The sequence below is a fragment of the Notolabrus celidotus genome, chromosome 2, assembly GCF_009762535.1.
Source record: "Notolabrus celidotus isolate fNotCel1 chromosome 2, fNotCel1.pri, whole genome shotgun sequence".
In the NCBI taxonomy this organism is placed as follows: domain Eukaryota; kingdom Metazoa; phylum Chordata; class Actinopteri; order Labriformes; family Labridae; genus Notolabrus; species Notolabrus celidotus.
Genome location: NC_048273.1, coordinates 31,069,021 through 31,091,570, shown reverse-complemented (window position 1 = coordinate 31,091,570; position 22,550 = coordinate 31,069,021). Strand labels below are relative to the sequence as shown.

The 22,550-nt window shown below is 39.2% G+C and overlaps 1 protein-coding gene across 1 annotated transcript in view; it reads right to left on the bottom strand.

The window, feature by feature from the left end:
* Positions 1 to 8,851: 8,851 nt before the first annotated feature.
* The window catches only part of cachd1 (cache domain containing 1), a 102,988-nt gene continuing 89,289 nt past the window's right edge, over positions 8,852 to 22,550 (bottom strand). Inside the window, exons 23-27 of the mRNA XM_034709455.1 lie at positions 21,799 to 21,950; positions 21,085 to 21,246; positions 19,994 to 20,071; positions 18,264 to 18,365; positions 8,852 to 12,287 (exon numbers count right to left, since the gene is read on the bottom strand). Of these exons, the coding sequence (XP_034565346.1) occupies positions 12,037 to 12,287; positions 18,264 to 18,365; positions 19,994 to 20,071; positions 21,085 to 21,246; positions 21,799 to 21,950 (745 nt within the window). The 3' untranslated portion in view covers positions 8,852 to 12,036. The remainder of the gene's footprint in view (positions 12,288 to 18,263; positions 18,366 to 19,993; positions 20,072 to 21,084; positions 21,247 to 21,798; positions 21,951 to 22,550) is intronic.

Below are 22,550 nucleotides of genomic sequence, written 5' to 3'. Positions count from 1 at the left end.
ATGATGCAGCCACTAGAAGTGACGTTATACAGTATGTCTCAGGCCTCCTGTGCAGCCAGCAGTCACAAAGCCAGAGTACAAAGCTTTGTTTTCCATGTAGTCATTATTTACTGTCAGACTGGCAACTACACATGCAAGGTTGAGGTTAAATGGAATATTTAAAGGGGCACGGTTGGCCTAGCAGTTTAAGCACACGCCATATATACAAAGGCTCTAGTCCTAAGCACAAACACAAGTGTTTGAAATTCATGTCTAAGATATGCTGAACTCGTTTCGTAGTATACCCCTCTGATTCTGCTCTTTTGTTATTGACACTGACTTTTTTTTTTACACAATCAAAACCTGATGAAACACCAGTGGACTCTACAACTTAGACTACAAATGAAGTCTGCATCACAGACTCCAGATTCTATGTGATAAACACTTCTGTGCACACAGCAATTCACATGCTACTAATCCAAACAATGTCCTCCTGAAAATTATAAGGTGAGGTATGTTAATGACTACCATTTATCCCACATGGAGGACCTGTTTTCCGTCCAGCTGCATTCAGCCGAAGCAAATACAGTTTTTACACTTGATAAACATTAAAGACAAGTCAGGTCTGAATGTAACTGTAGCTCAAACAATGGTCTGACAGATTGGGGGACATGAATCATTGAGCAGCGGTTCTCTGAAAAGACAGCAAGGACTTGCCTGTCACTCTCACAGGCTGATATTGTCGACGCATGAATCACTCCACTAAGTGCTAAACAACGTTTCCATGAGAGAACAATTAATTTGTTCTCCGAGTTCCCCTGGCACAAATGCATGCCAGCACACACTCACACACAAATACACACAAATACACACAAATACACACATGCATTAACTCATGTCAGCCTTCCAGCAGTCACACAACTCTGTATCTTTCTCAGCCATGTTGCCAATGTGCAAGTCAACCCTCATCATACCGGGCTGTGCTTGACAAACCAAGGCAAAAGAGAGATGTTGGTCCCTCTGCATGTGGAAAACAAGAGCCCTGCTGGTGCTTCAGCATGTAAGCCAGTGATTCACAGCCGTTTTGGAGTGGGTAGGAGTAGAGAGAGAGAGAAGAGAGGAAGAAAAACACTCACCGCTGTTTGCTGGGACTGAGAGTGTGAGGGCGTGGGTGGGCAGAGTGGCTGAACAGGCAAAGAAGGCACCTGGGATGAGCTCAGTAGGCGTGAGGACGGGAGAGGAGAGGGAAAAGAGAAGGAGGAGGGGGGATGAGCCCTAAATGGCAAACTGGTTCACCGCTCGTGGGAGTTGATGGTGAGTGAATACACATGTATGTGTGTGTGTACCTCGTGTGATTGTGCAATTTGATGAAGGATTTTTTTTTTATTTTGAAATCCTGTGTGTTGTGCTGGAAGAGATGTGAAAATGAACTCAAGGTTCTCTACACATTAAATTGATGCACTTTTTTGAATGGCTTGATTTGAATAAAGCAAAGTGGCCATACATTTAATTATAAATTCACTTATGTCGGGTTGATGTTTCAGTACATGAGTTGAAGTCTATCTTTGGCACATTTTGGCTTTATCCAACAGGACAGGGGAAGACGGGCATGTAATGTGGGGATTAAAGAGTGGGGGATAATAATAATAATAATAATAATAATAATAATAATAATAATAATAATAATAATAATAATAATAATAATAATAATAATAATACAAATTACAATAACAATAATAATAATAATAATATGTATTTATATAGAACTTTTCAAACAGGGCTGGTAGTCAAAACAAAGTGCTTTACAAATAAAAAAGAATGTAAAAGACAATAAAAGAGAAATGTGAGGAAGGCAAATAAAAGGGAATAAAAACAACAAATGAAAAAAGATTAAAATAAATAAAAATGTAGAAATATAAAAAAATATACAAGTATAAGTACACAAATATAACATCTAATTATAAAATGATAAAAGATGCAGCAAAGTGTTGTGGCTGGGAGTCTAATTAGTAACCACTGCAATGTGGGCTTTTGACTCTGTAAATGGGTCGTGGGCTTTAACTTATGATGAACCAGCACACCTTATGTTGCATTTCATAACATCTTTATCTTTATTCAGCTTGTATGTTGTTCCTGTAAATATCCAGCATATGCAACTGAGGTCACTTAGCTAAGTGTTCTCTCCCCACTCATATTTCAAAATATTAATCAATACATTTTCTTTTAGGCTTCATATATTCTGTGGTCAAAAGTATTTTATTTATTTAGTGTTTATTGTTTTAAAAATACAAAGCCTAGTTTTTATTTTTGCTGTGATTTTATGATTTTTTAAAAATTATTTATTTTATTTATCAGGTTAAAATGTTTCAATAAAGTAGTACTTTGGTGCTGAACCACACGCTGAGGAAAAGAGCATTTCAATCTAGCTTTTGATCGCTAGATATCGCTAAATATTTTAATTTCTACACGCTGTACCTTTAAGAAAGCTTATTTTTTACAGTATGGTTTTTAAGAAAATGTTTTTTAATGATAAATATGGCTTCAGCAAATTGCCCAATTCATTAATAATGCAGTCTCTTCCGTTGCAGTCTTAAAAGCTCTTGTAGTAGGTTTCAAAAAGGTTTTAAAGCCCTCGTCAAGGACGTTATTAAAAAGCTGCCAATTTGATAAGTCTACCCTACAAACTGTGTTCATGAGTCTGTACTGACAAATGCCCACAGATGCATCCAGTGGCGTGGCTTCTTTTGTCTTGAAGCACAAGAGAGATTAAGGGGCATGTGACCTACTAAATAAAGCTGACCTAAACCCACGGGTATAATGTTCACCAGAGTTTCCTGTCCACTCATGTCCTAATTACAGTGATCACAAGGATACTTTTTCAGCAAAGGAAGCTTCCTTATGTGACAATCCAGTGGGTCAGTGATAAGATGGATGTTTGTTTTAACTTGTGTGCTCCCTGTTTATACCTCAGTTTGACTCAAGCTGTAATGTTTATTGTCTTCATCTCTCTAAAAGCCAAGAGAAGATTATTTTATGTGGTTGTTCAGTCAGATTTTATCTTATTGAGCTGAACATTTTGAACAAGTACCTCTTTTTAGGTGTTGTCTGATGTTTTCTTGTAGTAAAAACTAAAACGATGGCATATCATTCACTTTCAAAATGATTCAAACCGTATTAAATTGCTTACATGCGGACTTAAGATGATTGCATGGCTGAGATGCATTTGGGAAACTGGGACTCTGGACTGCACAAAATCTGCTGCTAGTGCATGTCTGCTGTACCAGTTGGCAGAGCGAGGACTGGCTGAAATGACCCGAGGGTGCTTGGACACTGAGCTGAGTGCTCTAATTCACAGCGACTCCTTGGCAGGGAGAAGCAGACAGCTCGGGAGAAAGAGGGAAAAGTGTAGGAGAAGCAGTGACAGAGAAAGAGAGACAAAGATAGGACCATGTTGTCAATGAATACTGACAGACCGATCAGGTTTATTGGACATGGTGACAGGTAGACAGGTAGACAGGTTTCCCCCTTTATCTCTCTACAGTTATGAACCTATTCCATATCCAACTGGAGGAGAGACAGTTCACCATGCTGCACTTTAGAGCTTCTCTTTAAATAGACAGAGATAGATTACCTTGTCAAAACCACCCGTGTTCCCCTATTCAAGAGGTTTCCATATCAACCATGTTGTGTCTAATGTTAACAAGAGTCAACATTATACCAAATGTCAGTGCACAAACCTGCAGCACAGTGTGTTCTGGTATCAGTGCTGAACTGGACAATACACAAACCATTCATCAGGATTAGATGAAAGCTTATTTTTTATGAGGATGATACTTCTATGATATTCTGTATCTGTTGCACATTGCTTCAAATACAAACATAACAAAGCTGAAGTCCACAGAGATCTAAATCCCATGGAAAGAGTTTCCATTGGACCCCACCACCATCGCAGAGGCAGGCTCTGAACCTTTCTGGCATTGGAACAGGTTTTAGTCAGTTAACAGGCTCTGTAGTTCTTGTATTATAAAATAATTTATGGTTTGTGAATGGATAAAAAAGACTCCATGGTGGTCAATGGTAAGCCCTTCCAGGAAGAAAGTTTCAGGTTCAATTCCCTGTGACACTGCACCAAGAATGACTTGGAGGCTTTAAATGTAACTCATGCTGTTTTTCTGGAGGTATTTGTTGTGTAGCTGTTGTATGCGTCTGCTATTTGTGTTTATGTCTATTGTAACTTTGTAACTATGCTGCTGCCTATCTTGGCCAGGACTCTCTTGGAAAAGAGATTTTTAATCTCAATGAGCATTTCCTGGTTAAATAAAGGTTATAAATAAATAAATAAATAAATAAATAAATAAATAAATAAATAAATAAATAAATATGAATAAAAAAAGAACATTGGGCCCAAATGCAAAACTCAACAGTTCCAAAGTTCAAATCCGTTTATTCAGGCCACAAGAGGTCAAAAGCAGCACAGGCAAAGGTATCCAAATCACAAAACAAAAGTGAAGTCAAACTTACAAAACTGGTCAAAAGTGTTGGGCAAACGCAGTGAAAACCAAGGCTGGACCACTGACACAAGGTATGACAAGGTACGAGACAAACTGGCACAGAAGACTGAACTTAAATAGACACAAGGAACAGGGATATTAACAAGACACAGGTGTAACACATTAAGGTAATCAAACGAGCAGGAAGTGAAAAGTCCTGGAATGAGACACAAGGGTGAGTACCAAAATAAAAACAGGAAACACAAGACAAGAAACAGGAGGGAATGAAATAACACAACTTAACTAATCTGGAGCAGTGACATCCCCCAGCCAGTTAGGAGCATTTCTGTGTGGCGTTAACATGTTTTCTCTCCCTCCCTCCTCTCTCTCTCTCTCTCTCTCCCTCCTTCACTCTCTCTCTCTCCCTCTCTCTCTCCCTCCCTCCCTCCTTCTCTCTCTCTCTCTCTCTCTCTCTCTCTCTCTCTCTCTCTCTCTCTCTTTCTCTCTCCCTCCCTCCCTCTCTCTCTTGCTCCCTGCCTCGGCCCTTTTCACCAGCGAAGATCCAAACCCTTCTCACATTGAAGCAGCCATCCTAACCACTACACCACAGTGCAGCTGGTCATTGCTACATTTCAGGTATATGTCCTTCCCTTCCCATTATGGTGATTCAAAAACATTGTTTAGACTGCAGTGATAGGAAGCCAAATGTCCTGGCTCTACATGAGTGCACCCCCCACCAGGGTTTGATCCCAGAATCTGCTCATTAGGAGGCATCAGTGCTCACCACCACCAAGGCTGCCTGTCGGCAGGGTTCCCTTTTTCAGGTTTGTCTACCATCCGGTATGTTATGGTAATTCAAAGCCATTGTCCAGACTGAAGTGGGAAGAAGCCAGGACACTCCGGCTACCGATGAGTGGGCCCAGGCAGGATTTGAACCAGGACCCTGCTTTCTGAGAGGAGTCAGTGCTAGCCACCACACTGAGGTTCTGTTTGTCTGGGTGTATTCACTTCAACATTTTGGTTATTTAAAAGTTTGGCTACACTCCAGTGTGAAGAAGCTGGAGCACTGGCTTCATACAAGATATCCCCAGCTGGGGTCCTAATCCAGATCCAGCTGTCTGTGAGGCAGCAGTGCTAACAAACGCACAGAGATTAGCCTTTCTGGAGCTTGTTTGGCTTCATCCAGTTAACCAAGTAATTTTAAAGCCTGGTCAATAATCCAGTCCGAGCATTCCAGAGCATTTTGCCTCAACACAGTAATGGTTAGATGGGAAGCTCACCTGAACCCAGCTCCCTGTGATGGTCGTAGTTAAGTACACTCTTGTGTTTGAAAGGCTTGCTTGTATGGGTTTTTGTTATTTTTAACCCTGAACAATCTTGGTCTGTCCTCCAGAGGGAAAAGACCCTGCTGAGTCTCCTCTGAACTATCTTGCTGTGAGGAGGCAGTCCTAACCACCACATTATTTTCCTGTCTTGTAGTTCTTGCACTTTTTGGTTTCTGCATCTCCCCATAGATAACTGCATCTTCAATAGTGTGGTCCAGAAAAATGGGGGGAACTAACCATTCGAGCTATAAATAGAAAGACCCTGCATGTTTGGGCGCTGTTTGCCTAGCGGTCTGGGCGTGCGCCCCATGTGCGGACCTTGAGAGACTCACCTTTTTTTTTTTTTAAAAAGATATATTTTTGGTCTTTTTCACCTTTATTGGACAGGACATCTGAAGAGAGACAGGAAATGTGGGGAGTAGAGAGAGGGAGAAGACATGCAGTATAACCTCTATATGTAGGACACTTAGGCCGCCAGGCCAACACCGCCCCATGGTCTTCATCTTAGCGGTCCAAGGATCGACTCTCAGCACTGACCGTTTGCTGCAGGTCCTCCCCCACTCTCCACTCCCCACATTTTCTGTCTCTCTTCAGCTTTCCTGTTCAGTAAAGGCAAACATTGCCCCAAAATAAAAAAAGACTGCATGGAACCTTCCCCGTGAGGCAGCAGATCTAACCACCCAACCACTGGTCTTTTTTAAAAGGCTTTCTTTCCTCTTCAGGATTTTAATCTTTCCTGAAATTAGGGCAATTCAAAAAGCATGGTGGACCACTGATGTGATTCATTTATCTGCTTCAGTTGGTTCCAGACAAAAATAGACACAAAGTGTGTTTGTTAATTGGATCAGACACAGTTGATTTTGGTCTTTTCGTAGGTCTATTTGTTCTTGATGGGTAAATACCAAAAATCAAAACATTTGAACAAGTGGTAAAGTGGTTTAGGTGAGAGTAACAATGCAACATTTTTTTCCTTCTTTGTAAAGTGAACACACACAACACCCCCAAAAGGCAAACTCACAGCAGCCTCCTGTTACTGTATTGTATCCCCACCATGTTGTCTCTCCATCTGTGGTTGTTTCCCTGTGTCCTCTGGCAGGAAACATTGTATGTGCAGAAAGGCCTCATGAATAACTGATACTGCTATTCTTCTACCACCCACAAATGGCATGACCTACGGCCAAAGGCTGGATAAACACTGAAAGAAATGCACTCTAATTGTCTAGCTAAGTGCAGATTGTGTTTGAATTTATTCTGAAATGCTCTGGTTCTCAAGCAGGGGTCAAGATCTCATTTTAATAGGACTTTATAGATTTTAAGTGTTCACCACATTTCACTCAAATACGCATATTTTGTGGCTGCATTGATCCCTGCAAGATTCTGTCTTTGGAGTGTTATTGGCAGAGCATCTGAATTCATTTTTAATAATCAAGCACACTTTTAACTGGGTGAAGTATGCTGGCATTTGTGGATCTTAGCGTTTGAAAAAAATTGTCCCCCAAGCTACTGGGTCAGACTTCATCCCACTTTGAGATTTCAGCCGTGTCATTAAAAGTACTGCTCTCCAAACAAGGCCAAAAAGCCTCTGAAGAGCAGTGTTTTGGAGTGTAAGTGTCCTAAATGTCCCTGCCTGAACCAGAAACAATAATACAGGCTAGAGAGGCATCAGACAGTATTACTGTGCTGTCAGTACACGTGAATACTGGGCTGGGCTATTGACACAATACATGCACAAAATCCCTGCTGGATAATCTCTCTGGCTTACTGTGTGAGGCTGAATTTGGGTGACCTGTTCATGACCTCCAACGGTAACATTAAACTGCAGTAATGACATGTTGTGAAAATCACAACATGTTATGTTTTTTCTTTATTTCTTATTGAACTTATAGAGCAGTCTGTGATCTCCTTACCTGATTTAAGGTTTTCATTTTTACTTTATAAATTATTGTAATCTGCTACATCTACAGAGATGCTCTTATGTTTTAAGACCATTTTGTTTCAGGTTATTCAGTTCAGTTTTTGCTCCCAGAGCATACTTCCACCGAGAGCTAGCAACAGCTTTTATCAAAAAACTAGAACAAGACACACTAGATGTAAACTAACCACTGTACTTGTAATTTGTAATATGTATATCATATCATATTATTATACTTTATTATATGATATATTATTATTTATTGTAACTATTAATACATGTTACTGTTATATAGTACTTTTTACTATTCTCTATCTCTGGATACAGACACATCTACATACCTATATATTCTATGTACTGTTTATTTATTTTGAACATACAGTATACGTCATAACCACATCATGTGAACCTATTGAATAAAATTTGCTTACTGCCTGTAATTACAACTAATTATAACTATTTACACCATGTGTCACATTTGTATATACCATTACATTTTTATGCTTATTTTATTGATCTATTTTTATTTTTACTTTATTTAAATGTTCCTCTATTTGTGGTCTATTATTCTTGTACTACTCTTGCTATGATGTCTGTGTTGCTGAAGCACCGAATTTCCCCCTGGATCAATAGAGTCTTATCTTATCTTAGTAACAAGCAGCAGACAGCAAGTCAGGACAACTAGCAAATATTAGCTAGTGAACAAATGCAACCCCAACGTCTAGATTAGGCTATAAAAACCAAAAAAGATTAAACTTAAATATTACTTTCACAGGTGAAAGAAAAGGGAAATATAGAAATATTACATTCATTGAGAGGCCAGAAGGCGCTCTATGGTTTAGGAGCTCTTGTGCCTCGAGTTTTGACACAGCAATGCAAGTAAACTGCTCCATAGTCTTTAGAGCAGATTTACATGAATGAAGAATTTCACAGCTGTTTGTTCAGGTGTATCATAACAGAGAAACACAGAGGTTTAACTGAGTGTTTTAAACCTTTTGAAAGCTATCGCTAATGGTAAACACCTGCAGATATTACAGAGGTGACAGCTTACTTTTACATTTAATCCCCATTGAACAGTGAAACTACACATTACTGAGTTTAACGCCTGTGTGACCATCTACCTGCAAAAACATAAGCAGACAGTATAAGTGTAAAATGTACTTTATCACATTCACATTGCAATAAATCTCATTTGATAACTTTATATGATACAGGAGGAGGGGGTCGATGTACACACGTTCCTTCAGTACATTAATTAATGCAATTCAGAGTGTTCTGTATACACACATATATACTTGTTTAGAACAGCTGGTAAATACTGTTTAAAAGTTCTCCAGAAAAATAAGATTTCAATGTAAAACTCAACTTGGAGAATAAAGTTTCCCCCAACATACATACATACACGCACGCACGCACGCACACACACACTCATCCACTCACCCACTCACTCACCCACTCACTCACTCACTCACTCACTCACTCAAGTGGAAATACACTCGCAGGACTGCATTTAAGCTACAGATTGCCCTGAAATTGTACAAGACTGCTTTAATGTGACTGAACTGAGGATATGTGAAGCGGAAATTGAAATAACTGGATACTTTGAGTTTTGGTAGGTAGCTACATACGGAAGCCCAAATCAGACACGCAGATACCTTTCATATTTACTCTCTCTTTCCGTATTAAAGAGTTTAGTTCAGTTTCTTTCTCGAGATCTCCATGATAAGGATTCATTTCTCGTTATCTTCAAGATAAGAAAGCTTGTTTTGTCAAGATAACGAGATCAGTTTCTGGTGATCTAGAAGATAATAGACTGGTCACTAGAAAAGGTCAGGCCATGACGAGCTTTGCTGAAGCCTGTTTCTGTTTGTTTTGCTTTGAAACTCTGGAATACGAGATATGATCAAAATAACTGAAAATGACTCATTATCACGGTAAACAGAGTGACTGCTCTCCTAGAGCTTCCGTATTTATGAATTAATGCAGCTGTCGATTATCTATGGTCAGATATAAAACAGGAAATGATCTGTGGGTGTAACTATCACTGTTATAAGTGGAATATTTTAACAATTTCACATCTGTAGAGAAGTCGTCCTCAAAGTTTGACACGCTTCTGGTGTGTAAATGTAAATCCTCCACTTACGTCACATATATAATGAAACTGTGTTAATGAGTGTTGTTAGCAGTCTAAAGAAGCAACAGGACCAAAGACAGATCTTGAATCTTCCACACTGCTGTTGTTTTGGTCGTTACTCAGTGAAAAGATGTTGTACCGTTTCTCTCCTTAGTTCATGGATAAGACAAACTTTGTTTAACATTCGGAGGACACATGATAAAACTTTTAAAAGCTCGAAGTCTCTCAAACATACAAGTGTGTAATCATTATTCAAAGTACTGACTTCCATCCAATATGGACCTAAAAAAAAATAACTCTAAAAGAACATCCAAGGCATCAAAAATACAGTCAGACACCATGAACAGACATTTCAAAAAATCAAACTCAGGGTATCTGAGCATCATCTGAGGCTTACATCGTGTCCTTAAACTTAAAAAAATATGGAGTGTACAGGACATTAATAGCTATTTGTGATTCTGTATTTACACTTCATAATGAGTCTCTGAGAAACTACAGACATTTAAGGCATCTGGAAACAGACGGATGCCACGCCGATGGGATTTGTAAAGCAAAGATGGGGTCTCTTCATCAGAAAACATAAGTGGATTTCTCAATCAAAGTCATTTCAGCTAGAATTCTCTAATGCTAAAAAAACCATACAATTATGCATTCAATGAAAATGTTCCAGGTGGACAATCACTCTCTCTGTCACACAAACACAAACACACTCACACACACACACACACACACACATTACAGTTAAACCAGAGCTCTGTAGAAAAGATATTTTGAGTGGTTAAGCACAGAGGAGCCAACGGATGGGTGTAACCTCTGTGTGACAACAGCAGCATCTCTCCCTCGTTGAGTTTCTTCTTTTTCATAAATCCAGCACGCAGCCTCGATTTACAGTATTAGCCCTGTATCAGCTTTTTTTTTTTTTTTACATGTTTTCTCCCCAGAAAAGACAAAAGGAGCAGCTCTGTAGCCTCCATGATGTGACATTCACCGGAAAGTTCCTGCTTTTTAATTTTTGAATGTAGTAGATGTGATTTTGACTCAGATATTAGATTGCTTTCTGCTTGGTAAAGCGCTGTCCACTAGAATACATGTTTCTCATAGTGGAGAGGAAATCCTTGGAGTATATTTCTTGTAATTGAAAATAAAGATAAAAATGGAAAGATCAAACAAGCTGCTGATTAAACACCAGAATCCCTCGATGTGATGAAAAAACTAAACATTTCTATCTGATCCTGTTCTACAACCTCTATTCTTCAAAGTTTAAAATAAACACAACCAGTCACAGATTTCCAGGGAAACACAAACTGGATACATGAGTCCTATATCTGAAAGGAAGTGGTTAGTTCTGCATCATTTATTATGACTACTCTCTCGTTGTGTCAGCTGCGTCCTATCTGTCCTGTAAATGTACCTCTTTAATAAATAGTAGAAAAATAATCTTTTCCTCTTTAGACTGTTTCTTCTTATAATCATGTGACTTATTGAAGATTTGTTTTGTACTTTGACGCACACGGATACTCATGAAAGTGTCAAAATGTATTCCTAAACTAAACAGCTCAAGGCCAGCAGCAACTGTAAGAGAAAGGATGGACAGTGAAGTGTCCATCTGCAGACCGAGGACAGTAAAGCTGCAAGAGAATCCCATATCAGATCCCAGTCCGTTAGAAAACACAAGTTTCTTGCTCTCCATCCCAGATGTTTTTACAAACATACTTGTTCCCCTTCTGTTGCCACAAGGTTGGAAGCATCCAAGTGTTCATGTCATTGTGATGATCCCATCCTCCATGTGAAAATGAAGACGTGTCTCACCCCACATGGCGTCCAAATGTGTCTGTTCTCGATGATTGGGATCAAATGTTGTCTCAGATTGCTCCCATTTGGAAACCCGTTTGGTTTTGTCTACTGGCCTTTGTCTGGTAAATTTCAGCGTGTATAAAAAAAAATGAGTACACATGCCAGATTTTGAGCCAGGTGGAAAAAAAGGCTTAAAGATGGAGATGTTGGCACGATGAGACCATGAGGCTACTACCCATATCGAGTTAACTATCCATGCATGACAGAGGTCCCAGCAGCCCTGTGGCGCTGTGGGTTCGAGTCCCGCTGTAGCTCCTCTCTCTCCCTCCGTCTGTCCCGTCCTGACAGTATCGTCTGTTCCCAAACGTCTTTTTTAAAATAGTCTTCAGTCAATAAGTTCCATCAGCACTCTGCGTCCACACTGTGCACGGTGACCGCAGCCTGCAGGTGGTGCGTGTGCGTGTGCAGAGGGTGATGATGTGTATGCGTGTGTCTGTAAGGGTGAAACTTGTGGCTGAGCAATGCTGCCGTCTGAGGAGGCGTGTCGAGGTCCAGGTCGTCATCGTGGTTGCCGACGTCGACCCCGGCGGAGAGTGGGTCATTGTTCCCGGGGGGATTCTCGCTGTCCTCCTGTGGACTCATGGTGCTGTAGCCTGAGGACAAAAAAACATACAGAGGTGGTGTTACTGGGATATTTCCACTTTGACTGTCACTTTTTTCATTTTTGCGATTGACAAACTGTCAATCATGCCATGCCCATATTTAGGCAAGTTTGTAAGTTTCATATCTTCTAAAGTAAAGTGTGATGAAAATAATAATAATAATTACATCATCTCTATTAAATAAAATCAATTTAAATTCAAACACTTGAATGAAAGAGCAGACCTGCTAAACATGAAAAGGTACATGAGACATTCTACACGATTTGTTGCTTTTGAACCATTCTGATTGGTTGATTGATTGATGACTGGGATTCTGAGCCACGTGTAAAATGTTATAAAGGACATAACAGTTTGTGTACATGTGCGACTGTCAAGCATAGCTGCGTCAAAGCGCATTAAGAGAAAGGGGACGACACCAGGAGAGAAAGCAGTCATCAGATGACGCCCTGAAGTCAAAGACACTGAACACAGAACCCTTCCTGTAAATACATGTTGACACACAATGTCTCTACAAGCACAACAAGCTCTCTGATGGCACTTTGACAATGAGATATCCCCACTGGGCGTTTTTGCTCCCTGTTTTCAGCTTCCTCACACAATTTGGACAAAAAACCCACATACATATTTATGACCTCTTTCCTCCTCATCTTGCACATACGTTAAGCCCGAGGACACAGGGACAGAAGCCAACATGGTGGTTAGGAGAGATTGGTAAGTGGATCAGTGGGAGGGCAGTACTACTGCCTTTGAGAAAATAAGGAATTACTGGGTCTTAGAGTGAATGACAGACTGAACATGAAGACACTATTATAAAATATTGTAAAATTAACCCACTGATAAAAAAACCAATTTGAAACTCATACTGGGACAAATTTACCTCCAAGTTTTTCATGATTGCGTTTATTAATCAAATCTGCAAATCTTCATTAGATCCTTGTAGACTCAGGGTTTATTGAGTTTGCTTATATTTCTCGCTTGAATTAAAATCCTCCACATAATAAGAGTTTCATCATCTTCAGGGCCATGAAATCCATCTGAAACACATGGTCTGTCTTCAAAAAGAAAGCTCTGGAGTTGACCTGAAAATAAACCCATCTTCTTTATTCTTTTTGTTATTAAGGTTATGAAGTGACAGCATTAACATACTGCATGATGGAAACTCAATCTGCTATTAAAGTTGAGCAAAGAACCCCTGCAAACCTGAATGCACTTGGAAATTACATTATAAAAGAAAATCAGCCATTTTGCATGAAAAACATCCATGAATGCTTCACCAAGTGACTCATGAACACATGTGGGTGTCAGCTGGAGTCTTATGCCATATAAACAGAAAGAAATGTGTTTGTTTGTGTGGTAAATTTATTGATCAAAAACCCTGAACAGTGAAACATCGAAACCCTCAGTAAAAATATCCTTTGGAGTTCAGATGACCAAGAAAACCCTGTGTTGTCTGTTTGCCTTCCCAAAACAATAATTCTCCCCCAGGTTATTAATTTATTATTTCTGATTCTGATCCTGAAACGAATGCTCACTAAATCCAGAACCAAGCATAACTATGGGCAGAGGGGAAGGGAGGGATTACAGAAAAGGAAGGGATGGAGACTTTAAAAGAAGTTCCAGACACGAATGGTGCAGCATTTAGCCGAGTTTATCTCTTTTCCCCAAAGCTGAAGCCAAAGTTTACGGCGGGTCCAGCTGACTAGGATTTACTGACCATTTAAAGCTGCACAAAGTGAGTGACGCAAAAGTCCTCTTAATGTGAAGAGAAAGAGGTTAAACTACCATGGCACTGAACTTGGAAGCCACGTTCCTCAAATCATGTTAGATAATGAAACCGTTGAGATTCACTTTGAGAACATCCTGAGACAAGACAAATAATATTCTTTTGACTGATATGAAGGTTAAAAGTCTGCAAAATGTAATCTGCGATACACTAATTAGCATGTTACTATTCTATTTAAGGCTAAAGTTCAAACTCTTGACAAGGCTCATGATAATTAGAAACCATTCCAGGAGACCACTTCATGAAGCAGACTGTGAGAATACCAAGAGTGTGCAAAGCTGTCATGAAGGAAAAAGGGGGTTACTTTACAGAATCTAAAATCTAAAACATATTCTGCTTTGTTTAACACTTTTTTGTTAATTAAATAATTCCATATATGTTCTTTCATAATTTTGATGTCTTTGGTATTAATCTACAGTGTTTCAAATAATTAAAATAAATACAAATCCTTGAATGAGAAGGTGTTTCCAAACCTTTGACTGGTAGTATAGATTCCAAACAGGCTTCATTTAGACGGTACAGATCATTAATTGATAAAGTTTACCTTATTTGTTAAATTATTTCAGGATTCAGTGTGAATAAATGTCCAAAATAATCAAAATATTGGAAACTATGGTCATTTCATGGCAAGAGAGCAGTAACAAAGTAAGCTAACCTAGCTAAATTTGCTTCTAAATTAGCATGCAGTCATGTTGTATGAAACTTCACATAACGCTTAGCAAGAAATTGATCATTCCCCTAGTGATTCTAACTGAAATTATCAGAAATAATACATTATTTTACTTATTTAACTAGCAGAAATATTTTTTTCTTCACAAGCTGATGTTAGCTTAACTTTGCTAGCACCAACAATAAGAGTATTTGACTAGTTAGCTTAATTTCCTGCTGACTAACTGAACGGAAACATTATGATATCTGGCCTTTTTTATATTCATTTTACTGTACATTGCAGTTGTACATATAAAAGTAAACTCTATGATGTGTATACTAAAGCTGTTGCATGTATGTATGCATTATGAACAGTCTTCATTATGAACTGGGTAGCTCATGCCTACGTCAAAGTAAAAGCTCGTAAGCTACAGTTCAACCTGCGTCACTCACTCAACACGTGACGCTCTGATTCTTCACTGTTTTGAATGTTGTTTTTTTTTGTGTGTGTGTGTGTGTGTGTGTGTGTGTGTGTGTGTGTGTCTGTCTGTCTGTGTGTGTCTGTGTGTGTGTGTTTTCTCACTCTTCAGCAGTATGAGTGAGTGGACTGTGGGAGGAGGACACCTTTGACCGAGCAGAAATGAGCAGCAACTTTGAAGCATCAACTCGGTAACGAATGAGTTTTATTCCCTGATGGACGCACACCCCCTCTCTCCATTATTTCTAACTCCTCTTCTCCTTTGTCCCTGTTCTCCTGCCCTTTTATTTCACTCTTATTTCCCCGCTTACATCATTTTTTTAAAGTCTCTAGGTCCCTCCACTTGTCCTCCATTTTCAGTTGTATTCTTTCCCATCCCGTTATGCCTTTTCTGTTCATTTACAGGGATTGCTCTTTTAAGTAGCCCCTTTGAATCGCTGCGTTATTCTCGCTCTTTGACTAATTACAAACCTTTGAAAGAGGATGCAGTCTTCTTTTGTATACTCTGTTTCATTTGTTCCCATTTCCCAGTAGCTTTATCTTTCATCTCTTTATCCTCCCTAGTTCATCAGTGATACTGTACAAATCATGCATCTGACAAGCTCTCACTCCTGTCTTTGTTTCACTATAGCCCACTCTCTCCTCTTCATCCGCGTTCTCTCTGTCATCATCAGTTATGCAACAAGTATTGGAGACTCTCATTGCCAGGAAGTGGAGTGATGCCATATGTAGGTGGTAAGAGGCTGCGTGGGTGAAAACTGTCCGTCCACGCTTATCGAGTGTCAGACTTACAAGTTGTACAATCAGTTACAGTGAACATGAGCAACTCTCCCAGAGCTGGAGCTGAGAGAAAACAAGGTTCTGAGCTGTGATATAATGAATAGAATGAGCCAGGAGCTGAAGCACGGCCAAAGAACACAGAGATAACTGAGCATTTCTCATTGAGCAAGCCCTAAATTTAAATTGTGACGACGTCCTTACTTTAAACACTGATAAGGTTTTTGTTTCAAAATATGTGTTATAAAAAGATCCTGATTCAGGAGAAAGGAAACCTTCATTTGATGTTCTGTCTCTTCTGTCTGCAGTTAAAGGTTAGGCAAGTTAACAAACACTTCTCAGGGTTCCCACTCTTTCCCAGAGATCATTTTCCAGGACATTTTCAGTGAGGTTTAAGCTGGTATGACAGTCCAAATTAAGTTCTTAATTTAGTTCCTAAATATTCTAATATGTTCCTCTCCCCCACATTGAAAGACGTGTAGTCTATGGCTATCAATGAAATCATCTCTTACATGCCTAAAAATTATGGCAAATTTATTGTAGAATAATGCAACCACAGATGTACAGCACTTCACTTTATTAGTGCACCAAGTAACAATGATGGGCAACATCTTAGCTTTCTCTTTTCTCAAAAAATATAAAATGAGCTAAGGAAAAAAACAAAGAGCCAGCAAAGGAATCAGGAAGCTGCCTTACTGAAATAAATAAATAATAATAATAATGATCAGAGGATCAGTGCATAAATTACCTTAATAGAACTGAATGACAAAAATGGCCACAAATGTTTCTGAACTCAACTCAAACTCAAAATATACCTGCTTAATCATAATGTTCATCCTGCTAAGTGGTCGATATAAAACAAAGCAAATGTCACATTTGGTTTTTTATGTTACCGTAAACTCTAAAAAAAATTGCACCGGTGTAAAGACTCACTCTGTATTTGAAGATCTCTCAGAGATTTAAAAACGTTTAAACTGTCTTCCTGCATGGCGATGTCTATTATGATCAGCGATGTCTACAACGTGGAGTTTCTGTGTAGCTGTGTTATTCTTTTTGTTCCGTTTGTTTTCACTATCGGGATTTTGCGCTCCTACTAGCTACAGTATGGTAATTGAGCTCTCAGCCTGCTTTGCAGGTTTTCCAGGATGCATGGGAACCCTGACTTCTTTTAAGAACTTTGAACTTCTCTCAGAGGTCCAAAGGGTTTACTACAAAGCGAGATCTGAGAATAAGCCGAGTCTGTTGAGTCTAACGTCACAGTTTTCAGTTTCACAAAGCTGCCTCTCTTCCAAAAGAGGCGCTGCTTATCAAAAAACAGGCTGATAGGTAACATGGATTGGTTGTTTTTGAGTGAAAGAAGCACCCACAGAGTCCGAAGCAGCAAGCCTGAGTTAAAACCTGTTGCATCTCACTTGATCTGCAGGCTTTGTGGAGCCAGTCTGGTTGTGTCGCGTGCTTCACAGTGTACCTCTCTGGGTGTGTTTGGATACAGTAAAACCTCCTCAACACGTTCCAGGGTCTCCTCCTCAGCTGGTCAAATCCACAATGCTCCCTTAACGGTTCTTCTTAGTGTAGCTGCAGCTTTGTGCCCAGATGTCCCTGAATGTGTGAGATGAGTCAACCTGCGACCCTCTCTGGTTAAATTTCAGTACGTAGTTTGCTTTATAAGAAAACGTTGGTGCAACTTTAGTGTTTAAAACTGACATTCAGACAGTGCAGAATGGGACAGTTTTGTAACTGATGGATGATTCATCATACAGGAAGCAGATTATTTTAGACTGTTATGTAATAAAAACATGACGTGGATGCAAATATCAGTCAGATGCAGAAATAAATTCCACAGACATCTAATCATGATAGTGTTTGAGATGGTCAGCACTTAACAACTATTACTCATCATTAGAGGACTTTCTTTCATAAGGACGGAGTTCTTGCTGCTGTTTCTTTCTGCAGAGCTGTGTCTTAAAAACGACTTCTCTACCAACTGTGATGACTCCAGCTTGACCAGCGTGTATTTTCATCACAGTGGTTCAGGTGAGAAAGGTTGATACACAACCGCAGGATTTCTACGAATAGTTTCCTTTGAAGCAGAATCACTGACATTTCAGAAACACAACCCACTCAGTTCCTGTTTCCCTCGAAGCTGATGTACTGTATGACATAATGCAGTGCGCACAGTTTGTGGTTTTGAGTGCAGTCATATCTCTGCTTCTTTTAGATGATCATATCACCTCTTATAGATCTATGTGTACTGTTATGATGCATCTTCTCTTTTTCTTACCGTGGTCACTCTCCGTCCCAGATCGTCCCCAGTACCTCCGCCTGCGTTCAGGAGTGTGAGTGTGCCGCTCGATCACCGCAGCGATGAATCGAGTGTTGCTGACTGAGGATGAAGAAAACACAGGTCGACTTTAGTGAAACCCTACATCTAATTATTCTGTGACATGTGTTACAGATCACACTCTGTCCAAGTGTGTCAAAGGACACCAAACTGTGCTGTTTTGTTTAACTGAATACATAAACATAATGAGGATGATATAATGATGTTTAGATGAGTTTATTAATGTTGACTGAAATAAATGCAATAGTTTGTTTTAGCTCATTCTATATTTTGCCTCCACATTGTCCTGATGTTAGTAATGATAATCATGTAGGAGCCTAAATGCAATTCATGATGTTGTAATAATTTAAGTTCATGTGCAAGATCATAATTTACATAGATAGTTTATTTATAAGGATTAATTTAAAAATGTACATTTATAAAAAGATGGTAAAAGGTTAAAGTTCATTGTGCTGTAAGTATTTTCTCATAATATTTGAAAAGGTATTTGGATTTGTGACATAGAATGTCATGTGTTTGAAGGGTTTCTGAATCAGGCATGCTGTTGTTAAGGTTTGTTGATCTCCGTAGAAGATAATTTCTCTGATTTAATGAGGTGGCAGTTAGGCAAGGAGAGAGTGAAGCCACAGGGTTTTTTGACCTCTCTCACTCTCTGTTAGTTCCCTTAAGGATTTGTGGATAAAAACATGGAAAATGGACACCTTCCTGTATTTGTTTTATTTTTGATTTGAGTAAACACAATAAACTTTTATCGAGTGGTCCTTTTGAGTTATTTTTCGAGGTGAAATTCAAGAAAGGGTTTTTTGAGTGCGTCAAAACTAAGGCTTCATTCAGTGGAATCTACAATCATTATTATTTTTATTACTATCTCTGTATATTGACATATCTATATGCCCATATATATTTATTTATTTATATTGCATACTGCAACTTAAATGCCTAACAGTGCATGTTATTTAACATTTGTATATACTTTTAAATTGTATTTTTATTTTATCTATCTATTTCTATTTTTACTTGATTATTATATTTTTCTCCATTTTTTTCTCTATTATTCTTGTACTAAGTCTGTATTACTGCAACAACTGAATTTTGTTTAAATGGGATTATCATAACTACATTTATAACAAGTATTATTATTATAGTTTTTTTTCCCTGTTTTACCTTCGATTTCCAGAAACCAATATTTTGTGATATATGAAGCTTCACGTTTGTTCTTGCAGGACAAGGAAGTCATACGCCTCAGCTGCTGTCAGCTGTCAGGCTGCAGTTTGAATCATTGTTTCCTATCCACACAACCAATCAAAGCTCATTCTAATGATAAGGCGGTTTATTTAAACTCTTCTTCCCTCTCGCTAATCCCTACAACACCTTTGCTGCACACACTGCTGCAGTTGGTTAAACTTTGCTTCCTCCTTTTTAGTCTAAATGTCTGTTTTACCCTTTGTGGGGGATTTTGCAATGCACTCCCTGAGGCTAACCTGGGGAGTGCTAAAGCTTATAGCGTCATGCATAACTGAATTTCTACTTGGCAATAATGATTAAATCAATGATGAGAGTGTTCCTGACTGAATTATTGTTGTTGTCTTTTCTGTGGACTCCATGAAAAGTAGCTGCTGCCTCAAAAGATGATAATGAGGACTCTGAATAAATAACAACAGAGTACATACTGATTCCTCTGTCCTCATGGCTGTCCTCATCCCTCTCATCTCGCTCGTTGTCCAGGTTGGACATCCTCACTGACATTTCTGGATGTAGAGACAGGGAAGATGCCAAGATGAGACACATGCCACAATTCAATTAAAATATAGCACGTTTTGCAAGCATGACGAGTCGAAATCACATGTCAACAGTGTTTCTTATCAAAAGCTAGTTGGCTTTAAAGAGATGTGATAGCTCTACATAATAATCTGTGCACATGTGGTAATTGGATATAAGCTGTAATGAAGGATTTTAAGTTCTGCATAACTGCAAAATCATCTAGATTTTCCTGGTACACAATCATACCACACACACACACACACACACACACACACACACACACACACACACACACACACACACACACACACACACACACACACACACACACACACACACACACACACACACACACACACACACACACACACACACACACACACACACACACACAGCCAAGCACAGTAGCTATATATGAGCTAATTCCTCCACCTAATGCCTTGTGCTAATGTAGCCACACTCTGCCATCTATCCCAAGTTGTTAACCAAACTATCAAACTTAAAGTGACTTGGACTCTAAAGTTTTAATGGGGTTCTAATCTAGTGCGATAGTTTTGTCAATAGCGCCGAGTAATTACACAAATCTTGCTGCAGCAGCTGCTGTTGCTGCAGCGGCGTGATGCTAATGTCAGCTGTTTAGCTCCGGCAGCACTTGCTTGTTAATCAGGCTGCTTTTAAACTGTGATATTTACAGAAATGCCAGTATGTGATGGAGAAATGTGAAGGTTAATGCAAGCAGCTGCTGTACCAGAATTGTTTCTGATGTTGCTCTTTTGGTTTTGGGGGACTGTGAGCCACATGAGATACTGACAACTCCACAGCAAATGTAGAAAATCTTGCTGTGGGATTGGTTCAAGCTCCCCTGATGGTGCAGTGATGCTTGGTTATTATCAACAAGGTCAGAATTCCATTTGTTTGTATATCCACTCACACACCTCCATCTTTTCCCCTGAACTCTGTAAATGTGTGTGTTTGATAACTGCGTCTTCATCAGTCTTACCCTGTGCTGCCAGCGGTGACATGTGCTGGTGTGAGCGCCTGTGGATCTGATGTCTGTACGCATACACAGCCAGCACCAGCACCATGATACATCCCATAATGCCTCCAGCCACCGGGCCCACAGGTGCGCTTTTGATCATGTTCAGAGACGCCACCTCCTCGTCTGTGGGGAAAGATGGGAGAGAAGAAAACAAGGAAATTATAGTCTGCAGTTTAAAGTAGAAAGCAGCTCAATAAGTGAGAACAAGCAAATAAGAAACAGCTTGGGCTCAGATCCTAAATCATGCTGTAAAACCAAGATATTCTCAACACTGCTTTCATCGGTGTTGAGTGCCAAATGAAAATCATTCAGCTGCAGGAAGGAAGCCAATTCTCCCTTGGAAATACTGATCAAAGAAAAAGACACAATAACAGAAGAGTTCAAGCCTGTCTGACGTTGTGGTTATCCTTGACCTATCAAAGTAATACTCCTGCAGTCTCAAAGAGCCTAAACACAATTTAATCTTCATCTTCTTCTCCCCTGCAGCCTGGCACTTTCAGCACATACGTGCTACATTACATTCAGTAACAGAGGAACCAGACCAAGAATAAACTGCTTTCTTAACTGGAGAAATAATAACACTTATGAATAAACATTTCTAGAATTAAGGATCTGGTATTGCTTTTTATTGGAGTGAAAACAGATAATTGGAGATAATTCTCCACGTTTACTCACCCATGAGTCCCAGGCCGTCAGCATAGGGACTTTTGGCGCCGACGATGCCCCCAAAACACTCCTTTTGCAGGGCACAGTAAGGCTTGTCCAGGTGAGTCTTACCATCACTGTCCACCATGCACCACTCACAGTCCAGCACGCCAAAACAGTCACTGAAACAGGGCGAAACACAATGAGCACACACTGAGGAGAACTGGGAGTGTTTATTGATTTGTTTTACTACTAAATATCATTAAAACTAAAAGGTTTCATTCTTGTCTTTGCAAAATTATTTAGTGAACATGAACACAAATATGGATATGGAAAAAGAAAATAGGTATAACTTGTGCTTGAATCTCTTATTGAAATCTCACTTAAAAAAGAGACACTGTTCACACTTCAGTTTGATTACCACCAGGGGGCACTGTGCTCTTGATATGTGCAAATCACATCCTCTTAGTGTACCATTCTGTTGCTAATTCAACCTTTTCATCTTGGTAAATTCATGTTGTATGTGTCTGATGGTATATGGCTCTGTATATCTGTTTGTATTTAGTTCTGCTGTTATTTCTTTACTGCACTGTTTTTAAAATTGGGCTGTTTGCAATTCTCAATCTTTATATTTGTTTTTATTGTCTGTTTTTAACCCTGTTTTTATTTTGCTGTTTTAATGATGTGTCTTGTAGCACTTTGAGATTTGCTCTAAACTTAAAGTGCATTATTAATAAAACGTATTCTTCTTTTCCTCTTCTTCTTTTTATACATACAGTAGT